General features: G+C 39.9%; 2 protein-coding genes across 5 annotated transcripts; one reads left to right on the top strand and one right to left on the bottom strand.

Annotated features, from left to right (window-relative positions):
- Window positions 1-56: 56 nt before the first annotated feature.
- Window positions 57-2,109, top strand: LOC113692659 (uncharacterized). Its single transcript, XM_027211127.2, has one exon. The coding sequence runs from the start codon at window positions 436-438 to the stop codon at window positions 1,306-1,308; it is 873 nt and encodes a 290-aa protein (XP_027066928.2). The 5' UTR covers window positions 57-435; the 3' UTR covers window positions 1,309-2,109.
- A 191-nt stretch (window positions 2,110-2,300) lies between these two features.
- Window positions 2,301-6,279, bottom strand: LOC113692410 (ras-related protein RABF2a). Of its 4 annotated transcripts, none has more exons than XM_072052671.1 (8): window positions 5,762-6,273; window positions 5,279-5,356; window positions 5,021-5,188; window positions 4,694-4,742; window positions 4,045-4,118; window positions 3,656-3,749; window positions 3,388-3,512; window positions 2,301-2,665 (listed from the first exon to the last, which is right to left on the bottom strand). In XM_072052671.1, exons 2-7 carry the CDS (start codon window positions 5,339-5,341, stop codon window positions 3,412-3,414), a joined length of 549 nt encoding a protein of 182 aa, XP_071908772.1. In that variant the 5' UTR covers window positions 5,342-5,356; window positions 5,762-6,273; the 3' UTR covers window positions 2,301-2,665; window positions 3,388-3,411. The 4 variants fall into 4 exon arrangements, with proteins under 4 accessions (XP_071908772.1, XP_071908771.1, XP_071908774.1 ...); XM_072052670.1 differs by having other exon boundaries at window positions 5,766-6,273; XM_072052673.1 differs by lacking the exon at window positions 2,301-2,665 and having other exon boundaries at window positions 3,389-3,587; window positions 5,766-6,279.
- Between the last annotated feature and the right edge of the window lie 8,264 nt (window positions 6,280-14,543).

Raw genomic sequence — 14,543 nt, 5'->3', positions numbered from 1 at the left:
GTGAAAGTTGTATTAATGGACAATTTAGTGTGTTTGGATAGCACGCACTTATTCAAAAGTTATTTTCTTGCGTCATAAATCCATCTTCTAATACACATTTTTATGTCTATAATAATTTTTTTATTTCTCGCATATATCATATCACCACTTCTTCGACAGAAAAAAAATGAAAATCCTACTTCAAAATTCCCAGCAAAGATTCCCAATTCCTTGTCACGAGCCCAAAGGCCACAGGTCCAGACTAAAATATGCTCAAAAAGGTGAATGGAGTAAAATAAGTTAAAGACCGAAGACAGCTTTGCCCGCCAAAATCTTTTGTCACCTTCAATGGTTCCAACAGCCCATTTATTACAGTGCCATTCTCATTTCCTAACGTACGCACACACAGACACAGAGTCACAGACTTGAACGCACAGAGACACTCGGAGAAAAGAGATGAAGGGTACTTCCCAGGTAATAATGGGAGCAACACTAATTGTGGTTGTGAGCATTGGCATAGTACTAGGACTGGTCTTGGTCCTGTTGGCTCAGCTCTACTGCTCTCTTTTACTCCGCCGCAGACGGCCACTGCGAGCTTCCACTTCCAACATTCCCAACTCCAGAGCTGCTGCCACCTCCAGAGCTGCCGCCACCTCTAATGATGGCTCCCCGGAACGTGATCAGGACCTTTCGGGAACTCCATCTCTCAGTGCCTTCTATGCTCATGGCGTTCTGCATGCTCCAAGAAACTTCCTCTTCCCCGCAGTTTATGGCAACGAAAGCAATGAGGACCTCGAGAAGCAACGTGATTCTCAGATTCCTAATCAACAACCGACCTCTAGCCCTAATGAACTACACCGGCATGTCTTTTCTCTACCATCATCGCCTTCCTTTGTACCCCTGGCACCACCAAGACTCATTCATGAGGCACCTCTTGACGGTACAAGCACTCGCAACGATGAATTTTGTGGTGGGAGCAGTAAGGAAACTTATATATACATAAGCAATCCAATTTATGACAATGTTGGCAACAGGCCTAGCAGGGTGGCTACCCCATTTGAGACGCCTGATTCATCACCTTCTCGTCTAGACACCAACTGTTCTTCTGGAGAAGATGATAACGATAATGCTAAATCGACTGCGTCTAGTCCTTCCTCACTTCCAATGACAACCCCTCCATTATCTCCGATAAAAAAGCTTCCAGCTCAGGCATGTTCAATTTCTTTGAGGGACGCTCGTTCCCTTGCCACCTCCGGTAGTGATTCCAACAATGAGGGCATTTCGTCTTCATCAACTTCAGGGTCACCTTGTACTTCTCCTTCGTGGTAAAAATTTAGCTATCCGAATTCCCACGTTAGTTTTCCAGGTTAGTTTTTCTACTGTTCACTATGTAGCTTTGGTCCCTTTCTTTCTCTTTTCGTCAGTGTTTACTTTGTTTAATGGAAACTTGTTATTGAATGAAAAAGATGAAAAAGGTACTCTTAAAAAGAGAAATCTGAGCCCTTATTCAGGCGAACGCTTTTGCCTCTAAGGCTTGACCATGGCTCTTTTGCCGAGGCCACGCTTATATCCCAATCCAGAGTTGCCTTGCGAGTGTCCATCTCTTCGCCTAATAAGTACAGTTTTTGTTTTGTCTTGCCTACTTGTGTATATTTTCAAGACCCAATCTTTTGTTTTACATAATCCAAGTACATTTCTACTGGCTTTGGAAGGAGACACCGAGCGCTTAATTCATCTTGTACTTGTGGGGATTGTAATGATGCACGTGAAATGATCGGTGGACCAAAGAACAGGCAACAAAATCCTCTGTTTTTGATAAAACATCGTGTGCCGATTCCTATGAATTTGTGCCAATGTTGTATATGCGGGCTTTTGTCCACTTTGATGAGGATGCCTCTTGCCGTTAATCTCTAGGTACAGCACACCAGGCCCCAAGAAAAGTAGAAGCTTCATTGCCTGAGAGCACGAGAACTGAATTTTTTTTTTTGAGTCCGAGGGCAGGGACTTTGGCCCTATGTTCTGTTGGATTCGAAAGATTTTGTTCCCCATGTAGCGATGAGATGTCTTTTAGATGAATTTCATGCACGTTGCTAGCTCTGCTAAACTCAAATTAGTGCTTCGATTGGTATACTTTCTTTTCGTTTCCTTTTTCTTTAATTTTTCCTTTTCTTTCAGTACGTTTTGCTCTCTGTCAAACTGGGTGCTTGACCCAATCTGCAGGGAGTGACTTGTAATCCTCGATAAGAGGCCCTGTTTTGTTCTTTGCACATGTAAGACTAAAGACCGTTGCAAGGAAGGGCAAATAATGCCCATTCACAAGATGAGAAAAGGGCCATCATAACTAGGCAGAAAACTTTGATTAATTAAGAAAAATGCGAGAGGTTATAAGAAATGTCCAATTCTCTGTTACAATTTATTCTCTTGTTTATTATTGAAACCTGGCTCTAAATATCATCCATCATATTCACTGAAGATTAGTGCTCGACTTGGAAATTAATGTTATGCGCACAAGTATACAAAGCATCCAAAGCAATCAAAGAATTTGTAGCTTTCAAAAGTAACACTTGAAGATGCAGGAACAACCCCCCCCCCCCCCCCCCTTCTCTCTTCTCTCTTCCTCTTCTGTCCTCAGGAAACAATGGTATTGGACAGCAGTTATGCACCACGATGCTTCTTGTGAAGGGACCTGTAAACAGTGTCATGGCAAAGAAACCGCATTAGAAAGAAAACAGGTACTATATAAATACAAGGAAAAAATAGTTACCTAGAATCATATTGGATGCCGAGTAAGAAATAAAATGTGCTCCCGTAAAACAAAATTTCTATTATGCCCCCAAATCTATCAACATATGGAGACTCACCCAGTCTCACTTTACAAGTTTCCTTGCTGCATTGACTTCTTTAACTGTTTCTCATATTGATGGATGAGATAAAACAACTAATGGGTCACAGAAGATCACTACAAATAGTTTTATGGGGTATCAATTATGACATTCTAAACATTTCATTGAAGAACGGTCAACTTCACCAGGGGGTTGCTTTCACTTCACTTCCATTTACCTGTTCCCCAAGTCCCAACATTTCGCGTCCACTACTTGCACCAAATGAACAAGTTTATTGCGAAAATTAAAGAAAAGCTTCCCACTGCCAACATTTCCGAATCTTTCTTGTCCTCTGTCTAAAATTTCTACGGCGCAGACCCAAGTTTAGCAAATTTTAATAAGTACTTTCATTGTTTAGACTAGCCTCACAAGTCAACAAAAAAAAAAAAAAATTGACTTCATTACAGAGTAATATCGAAGTTTGCAATTAATCTGAAAAGGCCTCGTCCGCCACTGAATTTCCTTGACTTACTATGAAGAATGACCAGCAACATGAGAGATGCACAATATTAGGCTAAAAACTTACGTTTTCCTACAATCATGTTTGTCTTCATCCAGAGCAGCAAAAGAGCCCTCTTCTCTGTTCTGCAGATCTGCTTTGCAGTTTCATTCCAGCTTGTCGTATATGGACTGCCTTTGCCAAACTTTTGGCTGCAAATGTATGAGCATTAGTCAGCAGCACCAGGCGATTCTACCTTGCATGGCCACCGGCTTATAATTTAATGCCTGGTAATATGTATGACATATTTCATACGTATTTCCAAGATGCTAGAGAAATTAGTGAAAGAAATTACCTATTTCATAAAATAGCTCATTCACATTCTGTGCAGTTTTTGCTGAAGTTTCAAAGAATAGCAAGCCATTTTCTCTAGCATAATGCTCCCCTTCCTGAAGGTTATTAACGAATGGGAGAACTTTCATTCAGTTTAAAATCAAGGAAAGGGCTTTGAGGGTGTGTGAAGAAGAGGGAGGAAAACGTATCAGATAGAAAAGCATGCTTAATAGACGGACAACAAATGTCTAAATAACTATACCAACAATCATCATGAAGCTTGAGTAAAATGTTCTAACCAAAGAAAGAAAGGAAATAATAATAATAATAATCATAATAGGACTTTTGGATGCTATCCATGTCTACTTGAAATGAAGTGAAGCTATTGATTGGAAAACCAACTACAAGTACCTCATTTTCCACCGTTCTGTCTGAACTTAAGTCGGCCTTGTTTGCCACCAAAGCCACAATCATATTGGAATTTCCTACAAAAGTATATGATGAGTTATGATGAAAGAACTTTCAACAATCAAAAACATGCAATAATACCAAATGTAAAGCAATTAGATTCCAAACTGCTTCATATACTATTCAGTTTTGTAATGCAGACTGCTTTCACGAAATTCAAATACTGTTCGATTTGTTTCTTTGCAAAACATATTGTCAGTAAAGGTAAATAAGTTTACAAGGCTGGACAAATTAACGAAATAAAAAAGTGATGAAAGATTGATTCTGACAAACGGGGCTATGTCTCAGGGTTAAATCGTCCTCTCTTTTGATGAGTAGCAATTTTGTGCTGATACGTAATAGTTATAGTTAGGCGTTCCTGAGCCTTCCCACTCCAAATGCTAGCTCAAGAGGTAAGGTATTTCCCTCAACACTTGCACACCTGCACCTAGTCCTTCCACAACCAATGCAGAATAAACGCAGTAGTTTTGTACTCTCTTCCTTTCCCGGGTTTTCTTTCAGCCAAAAGGGAAACTCATCGTCGGTATAAGTTCCAATTTCTTGTCAAGAAAAGAATAAAAGCAACAGGAGAAAGGTTTGGAGATGATCTTACCGTGTCGCTGCAGTTGTTGAACCCACTTTTTGGCCCGTTCAAATGAATCCTGAAGCCACAATTTCAGCAGACGTCAGTCTAAATAGTAATTGCTAGCCAGTGATGTTATCAATTATATTCAGATTAAATTCCCACTGGTTCCCTCGTGTTCTTTTCAACTTTATGATCCCCTCCTCTTCTCTTCGGAAACAAAAGGGAAAATCCCATTAACTTTGACAATGTCAGTGCTAGTTAAAATTGCATCACCTTTGATAATATCAGTACTTGTTCTTCTCCATAAGTGCAATCAATAACAGAAAAAGGGTAAAAAAAAGTGAGTGCCAATACCGCGTTTGTGATATCATAAACTATAACAGCAGCAGCTGCACCTCGATAGTACATTGGAGCTAAACTATGATAACGTTCCTGTCCTGCTGTGTCCCATATATCAAATTTTATGGTAGCTTCGTTGAGTGACAAGACTTGAGTAAAGAAGGCTGCTCCAATGGTTGATTCCTGAACGTCATGGTTAAAAGCTCACTCAATGGCGTCAAAAGACATAGTTAAAATAAAGAATGAGATAAAGCATAATTGAATGAAGTGTACCTCAAAATCATGGAACTGGCCTTTGACAAATCTTAATGCTAAACTGGTCTTCCCAGTCCCCATGTCCCCAAGAAGCACCTAAAACAAGGGATGAATAGGTTAATTCTGCAGCATACCTAGTCAATTAAGTATACAACAAGTTTTCTTATTGTGCACTGCAGAAGACCATGCTGAAGTAGGGAATTGCTCGGGCAAATCATGACCAGACGAACTAAAATTACAGTAGATAATCAAAAGCAGAAAACCAGAGGGATCGCAATACACATAGTAAAAGCAATTGAAATTTCAGAACTTCAGTGAATAAAATTCGTGAAAATTTCAAACTCCGGGAGGTAGGTATAAGAAGAGTTTTAGCGATCATCCCAGAAACATCCAGCAAAGAAACCTAATAAGATTACCGCTGTATTTGAAACATGAACTGCATGCAAGTATGAGAGCAAGAAGAATCCCGTACTAGCAGTAAAAGAGAAAGGGAAGACATACCCACCAGCTTGGATTGTATATTCTTGTTCCCCGTTGGAGCCATCAACTCGGTTAATTCCACCACCGGAAGAACTTAGTTTACAACAAAAGAACAGAGGAATCAATCAGGAGAGGAAGAGTTACACTAGCAATCCTTGTACAGCAGTATATTCTTCTGGGGGGGCGATAACCAAAAGTCTAAGATTGGTTAAAGAAACCACGGATTTTGCTTAACATCTAAGTAGTCGAGCTAGCCAGAAGGAAGCACAACGCTAGAAAACCACCCCTGTCCCTATTAGTAAAATTGAAAAGACAGAACGTTAGGTAATGAAGCTCTGTCGTTGACTGGTAGGTTTTGCTGATTTTGGTTTGCTTAGCTGGAGGCCACGTCATCAGGGCTCCTTGTTCTTCTCTATCACGTAGGTAGCAAAAGGACATGGTGGTATTCAAGATTTGTTGTATCATGCGCCAGCGTGCAAGATGAATTCCTTGATTTTGGTTAATCAGATTTTGATTTAATAATCAAGGTAGAAGTTTCATAAGAGCTTTGTATTTTATATATACTTTTTTGTGCTAGGAAGGGTCATAAACCCGACCGCCTTACTTTGCGGCACCTGCCGACATGTGGAGACCCCCGAAGTTTCTTGACTTTTGAGGTTCAGAACTTGGCATATGACCAAATTCTCAGTTTTGCACCTGTCCAATAACTTGTGCACTGCAGATTATAAAAAGAAGAAGAAAAAAGTTGTACCACACACACTAGTGTAGCTAGTGTGTGGGCTCACATTAATTAAAAGAAAGAGATGTAACATAACCTCGAATTAATTTGTTAAGAATATTCTACAAATTGAGAAAATTATCTGAATGACGTTGACCGCAACCTCGAAAAATGACGGGATCGAGTAGTTTCTAAAATCCCTTTCTTTCAAATTATTTTTTTTTCCCATTTCTTTTGTTGTCTTGTGTGATTAGTGAACATATGCATTATGGTTTCACTTTCACACAGTTAGAGTGAACCTCAAAGTCAAGTGATAATTACGGGTTGAAATCGTTAATTACGTTTAGCATCATCTCCTTTCGAATGGTCGCCCGCTGGGAGATGTAATCTGAAGAAATCGTTAATAGAAGAAAGAAATCGTCTGCTACTCTTATGGCTCTATACAAACCCCTGGTGAATGTATAAACACTCGTGGTCTTTTTAACGAAAAGATTTGGCAATGATCCATTGATTAACGTGATATTTAGGGGTGGAAACCAATTTAATTAAAACCAAACATCTATTCAAAATTGTGTGATTATTGTAACAAACTTGATTTTGTGTTCAAACTTATTAATTTGTTTATTTGTCAAGCCAGACTCAAACGAATTTTTATCCAATTGAACTTGCGTCGGGGCATTCGACTACTTTAAAATCATTACAATTAAATTTTAATACTAAACAAGCTAAGTTCAAAATCAAATTTCAAAATTTATCAAATAAAAAATACTATTTAAATTTGACTTAACTAATTGATAAATCATTCAAACAAATCAAATTCAATTCGAATACGAGGGAGTTTAATTCATCTTTCACACCTCTGACCATATCTACATAATTCGTCTGAAATCTGAATTTTCACGTAGGCCAGATTTGTTTGCTAGAAGAAACGCGTGGAGGTGACGGACAATCTACTAGTGCGAACTGTGGACTGTTGCTCATTCTGGTAATAGACAGAGTAGTATTGAATAACTATTACCCCTGGAGTTGATAATAGAGTACTAGTCTTTGTTGATAGAGACAGGATCATAGAATCTAATACGTGTTCGCAGATCCAAACATGATGTCCCAGACGGAACATCATCTCTTCATGGACCCATCTCCCCATTGCATTCCCACGTGCTTGCTTGGATTTTGTTCCGTGCCTTATAGTTACAGCTGGTGTGTTAATTAAGCCCAACCATGGTTAGTAGCTAATACTACTAGTTTGTGGGCTAAATTAAAATTACTTCACTAAACTTTCAATGTTCGTTAGTCTTATCCTATCCTAACCACAATTAGGTGTCACCTGTATTTCAAAGGGTCACATCCGATGGGAAGTAGAACGGAAAATATGCTAGAATTACCCATTGCACTCACAATTCGCAAATTACTCCGATGCCCTCCATATAATTGGCAGAAACGGGGTCTTGTTTGGAAGCCAAATTTTTTGTCAAGTTTATTTGTTATAATTTTTTTAAAAATTAACTACAATAATCTTAAAAAACTTTTTAAAACTTTAAACTATACACTTCAAAATATTTAAAAAAAAACACACTTCAAAAATTTTTTTAAAAACTTCTACATAAATTACAGTAAAATTTTAGATAAACACCTAAAAAATTCATCTTTCAAACAGGGCTGGGGTTTTCAAACGAGGCTGGGGTTTATGCAGTGCACTCGAATGCGAATTCTTTTATTAATTAAAAAAAAATCCACAGAGTGCTTTACTCAGCGAACCCTTTGCTTTGGCAAAAACAAATCGAATATGCACTCGCTCCAAAGAAATTTACCTAATTAATAATCAATGCACAAAAGTGCCTCTCGGCTGAGAGATTAGCATGACTCTTTCTATCTCTATGGACCACTTAACTCAACGTCCCGTGTCCCAACTATCTTTGGGCAATTTATGCAGGGAGTGACAAGAATATTGGCAGTTTCGCGATACGATGAGATGGGGTCATCTGACAAGTACCAGTCGAGAGCACGCGGGGCTGGAGCGATTGTCAGAACAATCGTTCCGGAAGGTGTGACACCATTTGTATATAGTGTAACATCATCTGTACAAGATGTAACAATTGAACAATAGCGAGTAAAATAAAACAACATTTTTGTGAGTTCCACACGGCGTGAAAATCGAGTTACAAGACGTGATTTGAGCCGCACAAATTTTTGAGACCTCATCCAGGCCGTGAACTGCCTGGGACGATTAGGCAACCGTCCAGGCCCCTCGTCCCAGGACGAGGGGCCTGGACGGTTGTCATTCACGGCCTGGGACGATTAGGCAACCGTCCAGGCCCCTCGTCCCAGTCGAGAGGGACGAGGGGCCTGGACGGTTGTCTCTGACAACCGTCCCAGGCAATTCACGGCCTGGATGAGGCTTCAAAAATTTGTGCGGCTCAGATCACGTCTTGTAACTCGATTTTCACGCCGTGTGGGACCCACAAAAATGTTGTTCTAATGTTATTCGCTGTTGTTCTATTGTTACACCTTGTACAGATAATGTTATACCATGTACAAATGATGTTACACCTTTCGAAGCGGTTGTTCTGACAATCGCTCCAGCCCCGCGTCCATTCGAGAGGGGCTGCACTGTAGGCTGCAGCTCCATTCCCGTTCCCAGGGATGGGAAGAACGTTTGAAGACCAGTAGTCTAGTTCTGCGCACAAAAAGCCAAGAATGAAATCAACAGTAGCCCCTCCCTAGAAATGCAGACCAATCAAGGAAAGTAAAACGATAACGAATTTTGAGGAGGTAAAGTGGAAAATCCACTAAAGAGAGAAAAAAAAATGAGAAATTGATAAATAAAAGGAAAATCCACTAAAGAGAGAAAAAAAAATGAGAAATTGATAAATAAAAGAAGAAAAAGTAAGGAGAAAAGGGCCACACCATAATAACACTTGATGATCTCACACTTGATGAAGATAATTCCTTTTTGTTAGTATTCTATTTTTTTTTTTCCTCCACCCACAAAACCAAAAGGGGATAAACCTTTTTTATATTTGAGAATCAGATCTCCTCTTCTTATATCATATGCACCACAACAAGACTCTCTTGCCATATCATATGGTTTTCTTCCATTCTCTCTCTCTCTCTGGTAGTAATTAAATGGCCTCCTCCCACCACCCCCGCGGCCCAGCTGGCGGTGGCATTACGGTGGAAACCACAACATCCCCCAAGAGTGCCAACGGCCAGAATTCTTCGTCTCCAAAAGGGCAGCAGCAGCAGCAGCAGCAGCAGTGTCTCTGCTCGCCCACGACTCATCAGGGATCGTTCAGGTGCAGGTTTCACCGCTCCAATTCTACTGCCTATTTCAAGAGATCAAAGTCCATGCCTGTCCATAACAACAGCCCTTCTCTTTCTCCCAAATCGGTTGAATCCACATGATCAGGGAGCCCTTGTACTAGTATTAAGTCCTCAATCAATTAATTGCCTCCTTGTGTGATGATGCCTCTGTTTTTGCATAAACTTCTTGGCAATTTCATGAAAAAAAGGGGCAATATTATATAACTGCTGCTTTTTCATGGAGCCAGCCAGCATATATATATATATATATATATATATGTGTGTGTGTGTGTGTGTGTATGACTTTTCTTGTATATTCTTACGTCTAAGATTGTTGATCAACCGGCAAATATTACCCTGGCTGCCTTTTTACATCCTCGTTTCAGTTTATATTTTTCGCAATCTCAGGCATGGTTATTATATAGCACAATCAGTTTTAATATGGATCCTGGATTTCTGCATGACTGCAATCTCCGTGGAGTCAGATGTTAAAGGTAGAGTACTAGATGCACGCACTTGGGATCCACCTGCCAGTTTGGTTGTGTAAAGCACGATGGATTGGATTTTGTCCTTTATGTTACTATTAACCTCGATGGATTCAGATCCTCTCCGCTGTGCCTCCCCCCATAACTCGACGACAAGCGGCTTCCTTCGGCTTCGGCTGAAGAGAAATTTCATTATTTAGCTGTCATCGCACACCCATAATTGCATTAGTTGTCTTTCTCGTTTCCATCTAACTTTTGATGATTATTTTAAAACGGAAAATTCTAACGCAAAGGAGCCATCGACGAAGAAACCTCTTTACAAGTTGGAATTGCCTCCTTTTCTATCTTTAGTACGAGAATTATCTCCAGGAGGATAACCTTTTTATCAATACACAGAAGACTACTAGTAAGTATTATCATCATCACATAATATGGATGCCACCATCCAGCACTTAACCAGCTCCCCTTCTAAACGATGAGATTAATGCGCCGTGAAAAAGGCCAACGGGGTAAAAATTAAAAAAAAAAAAAAAATTTCTAGAGCAGGATCAGGATAACGATAATGATGGCATGGCAGCCGGTACAAATAAATAATAACTATTGGACCTAAAATTCACTTGGCAATATTCTATTTTTATTGATAAATGAATTGAGCGAGTGGTTCCACTTCCATCAGGTGGGTAAGGGTAACGGTAGGTCTGGGAACTTTTTAATTCATCTCTACGTTTTTCCCCCTGGCCATGTTATGTTAATGATTCAAAGATATCCCACAGGGTTGGTTCGAGTTTCTTAAGCGATTGGAGTGGATGTGGTAATTAATTGATGCCTGTCTGTGTATCTCTTTCGATGTCATAATCCATTGGATAAAGTTCAATTGAATTAGGTACATGCTCAGATCATGCCCGATAGAGATGTCGTAATATCCTAGTCATTTGATACCCACCTTTTTCTTTCTCGTTTTCCTTTTTTCCTCCTTGGGGGAAAATGCGCCAAATACTTACTGGTCCTTGAGAGGATAAGGTGAGATGATTTAACGTCAACCGTATCGCTCATTTGGCTTCCGCATTTTCGTCCATTTGCTTACAAGCCAATCACTGTATTGGGTTTGTTTGAACATGAAAGCTGATTGAAAAAGACGCAATTTTTTTTACAGTAACGATGACATTTTTATAATCTAATCTATCATAATTTAAAGGTGATAACATTATTATAATCTAATCTATCAGAATCTGGGGAGTTAGTAGACCAAAAGGGTGCTCTAATAACATTCTTGTAACGTAATCTTTCCTAATTTAAAGAGAAAAAAAATATTTTTATAACGTAATCTATCTTAAGCTAGGGAGCTAGTAGACTAAAGGGGTGCTTTGACACTTCTTTTAAATTTTTTTTTATTGCAAGTAGAATTTAATCCCTCACCTACCTACAGTTCAAATAGAAATTTTTTAGTCCTGTTTTTTGTGGTCACTAAGCCAAAGTTGAATGGTTGTTTACGATGCAATTGAAAAGTTTTTTTTTTTTTTTTTTTTACCGTCCAAATAAACTCTTTGCTTGACACCTCCATTAAATTCTTGTTTCCTAATTTTACCTAAAGAATTAGCATTTAAGGAGATCACTCTGGATTAGGGGTGGGCACGGGTCGGGTATTCGCCCCGAACGTCAAATGACTGACCCGACCCTAACATATCGGGTCACTATTTTTTTGACCCTAATCCGCTCCGCTTGCCCTCGGATACCCGATCTTCGGATACCCGAAAAATAGGGGCGGGTCATAGGGTACCCGCCCCTATTAAAGAATGCGAATTCCTGTATGAATGCAAAGACAAAGACAATAGCAAAACAAACAAATTTGCAATTTCATCTTAGAAGATGAACCTGGCTGCTACTACGGTCTTCTTTCTGGCAAAACCAAATACCTTAGTTGCCAGAATTGAGGTTAATGGAAGTCCTCTGCTGAAGTAGCCGAACACACACACACACACACACACGCGAGGATTTCTTAGCACACTGAAAAGGAATTTCAATTTCATTGAAGCATAAGAAAAGCCAAAAAAAAAAAAGGAGGGGGAACGTGCAGACTTGAGATGTTATTTCATAGACTAACAAGGTACAAGCACCAACTACTTTCCACCGTAAAAGAATTACTACAAGCACAGGTGGAAAAAACAACTCTCCAAGGAACAGGGCACTTCTGAAAAATCTTTATCCAGACAAAGCTATGCTACTGTACTTCTTCTGAAGGTCTCCATACACCACAATTCTTGTAAACCTACAAAACGCTGTATACCTCAGCCTTCCAAAGACATGTTGGTCCAGAAAAGCTAAGAGCTATTAGGCTGAGAATTCCTGCCGCAATGAGGAAATATTTTTGGAAAAGAGTTTACCTCTAAAATTACACTACGCTACCTCGAAGATTAACACAAAATTCACTTCCTTGATGATGCCTCTACCAAAATTCTAGCACTCCATGCCGAAACTACAGAAACAAAACCTATACGGATGTATTAAACAACATGGTACAATTCAAAAATTCTTTGCTATGGATTTGCAGATCGACTAGGTCGGCGTTGGCGTTGCACTTGTACAACTTGAGTGTTTGGGACTTGAGAAATTGAAGGTCCAGAAGCCCAAAACTAGGACTGAAGAGTGAAGTCTGAAGGTGAAGAAGTTGCGGCGGCGCTGAAGTGAAGACTGAAGGCTGGAGTGTCGACTGAAGTGAGGATATGTTAGGAACTTAGGGTTAATAACTTTAAAATATTATAAATTTATCCCTATATTTTTTAATATTTGTAAAATATATCCCGGGTCGGGTACCCGCGGATTTTAGATTTTGTGATCCGTATTCGTATCCGAATTTTATGGGTACCCGACCCTATTTGCTCCGTTGATAAAAATAGGGTTGGATACCCTACTTTTCGGGGCGGGTCAGAGCGGGTCGATCGGGTTTTCGGATTTTCGGATTTTTTTGCCCACCCTGCTCTGGATTGTCATATCACCGCTCTCCACTTCAGAGTATTTAATGTCTAGTGCGTCATTGGGAACTTTTTTTTTTTTTTTTCATTTTGGGAATTGTTTTGCTGGACAAAAGTATATAAAAAAAAAAAAGAAAAGAAAACGAATGACGGCCTTTTTCAACTAGTAAAAGGATAAGGGAAGATCAGCAAAGATGACTGTCTGGCGGAAATGAGTCGAATTGCCGCAGGTTTATTAGCGGCTGACGTGTAGTCCGACGATTATCACATGACTGAGTACACTGAGGAACCTGCAAAGTAGACGCAAACTCATTCGCAATCCAAGCCGTGGACTCAATTGCAGCGTATGGATAGTTGTTTGAGATCTTATTTGATGGACTAATTTTCAAGCCTTTGTATCCTCCCGTATCTGGATGCAAAAAATTTTATTCAAGAGACTAAAATTCAGTACAATTAATTAATTTGAAAGTACAGCAACGAGCATTTGGTTGAGGATCCTGGGGATTGAAGGAGCGAAGTGTTTGGACAGAGGCAGCAAACTTGTATACATGATGATATAAATCTCCATCCTGTGAACCACAGAAATGTTGTTACATGTGAACATCCACGGACTGAACTGTATCCTTTCTTCTACTCAGCTTCCAAAACTCCTGCACAACCTCGCCCCCCACACATATTTAGCCTGATGCTGTCTGCACCTAAAGGAGCCTGGATGATGGGTGGGCGAACATAGGCATTGCAGCTTCGCCACGTTTGCTCGTCCTGAAGATTCAGACGCTCTCGTTGTTCTTTGTATATAGTCATCGATCTCACCAGATTCCAGGAAGCCACGCCTTCTCCTTTGCGCCTCCAAGTTCCTCGAGTCTGCATATGAATATCCCCCGTCCTGATGGCACATCTTCTTGCTTGAATCCGCCTGATATCGTTTTCTCTTCTGTTCTTGCTCTTGTATTAATATGCTGGTAGCTTATTTGTACGGTTTTGTGAATTTTTGGCATCGTATATAGCATAGGAGGGATGTTAGGAAGTTTCGGGTATGATTGCCTTGCTTAACGGTACAAGGCGTCCTGTTGTAATTGCTTAGTAAGTAAGCTGATTTGTCTTTGTCCGACGAAATGAGTCACAGTTGCCTAACTCTCGCTGAGCCATGGCCTGATAAGTTAAAACATAGTTATAAACTTGTCCAGACACACTACCACAGTTGCTTCCAGGACTGGACAATCTTTTTTTTTTTTTTTTACCAGTAACGATGCATTGTATAACATGCTCTATCCTAATCTAAGGGAAGGGAGAGTCTAAGGAGGCTTGTGTTAGGGTATAACCTACTC

Source organism: Coffea arabica, chromosome 6c (assembly GCF_036785885.1).
Source record: "Coffea arabica cultivar ET-39 chromosome 6c, Coffea Arabica ET-39 HiFi, whole genome shotgun sequence".
Classification (NCBI taxonomy): domain Eukaryota; kingdom Viridiplantae; phylum Streptophyta; class Magnoliopsida; order Gentianales; family Rubiaceae; genus Coffea; species Coffea arabica.
The sequence above is the reverse complement of the archived record's forward strand: the minus strand, read 5'-3'. Positions and strand labels throughout refer to the sequence as shown.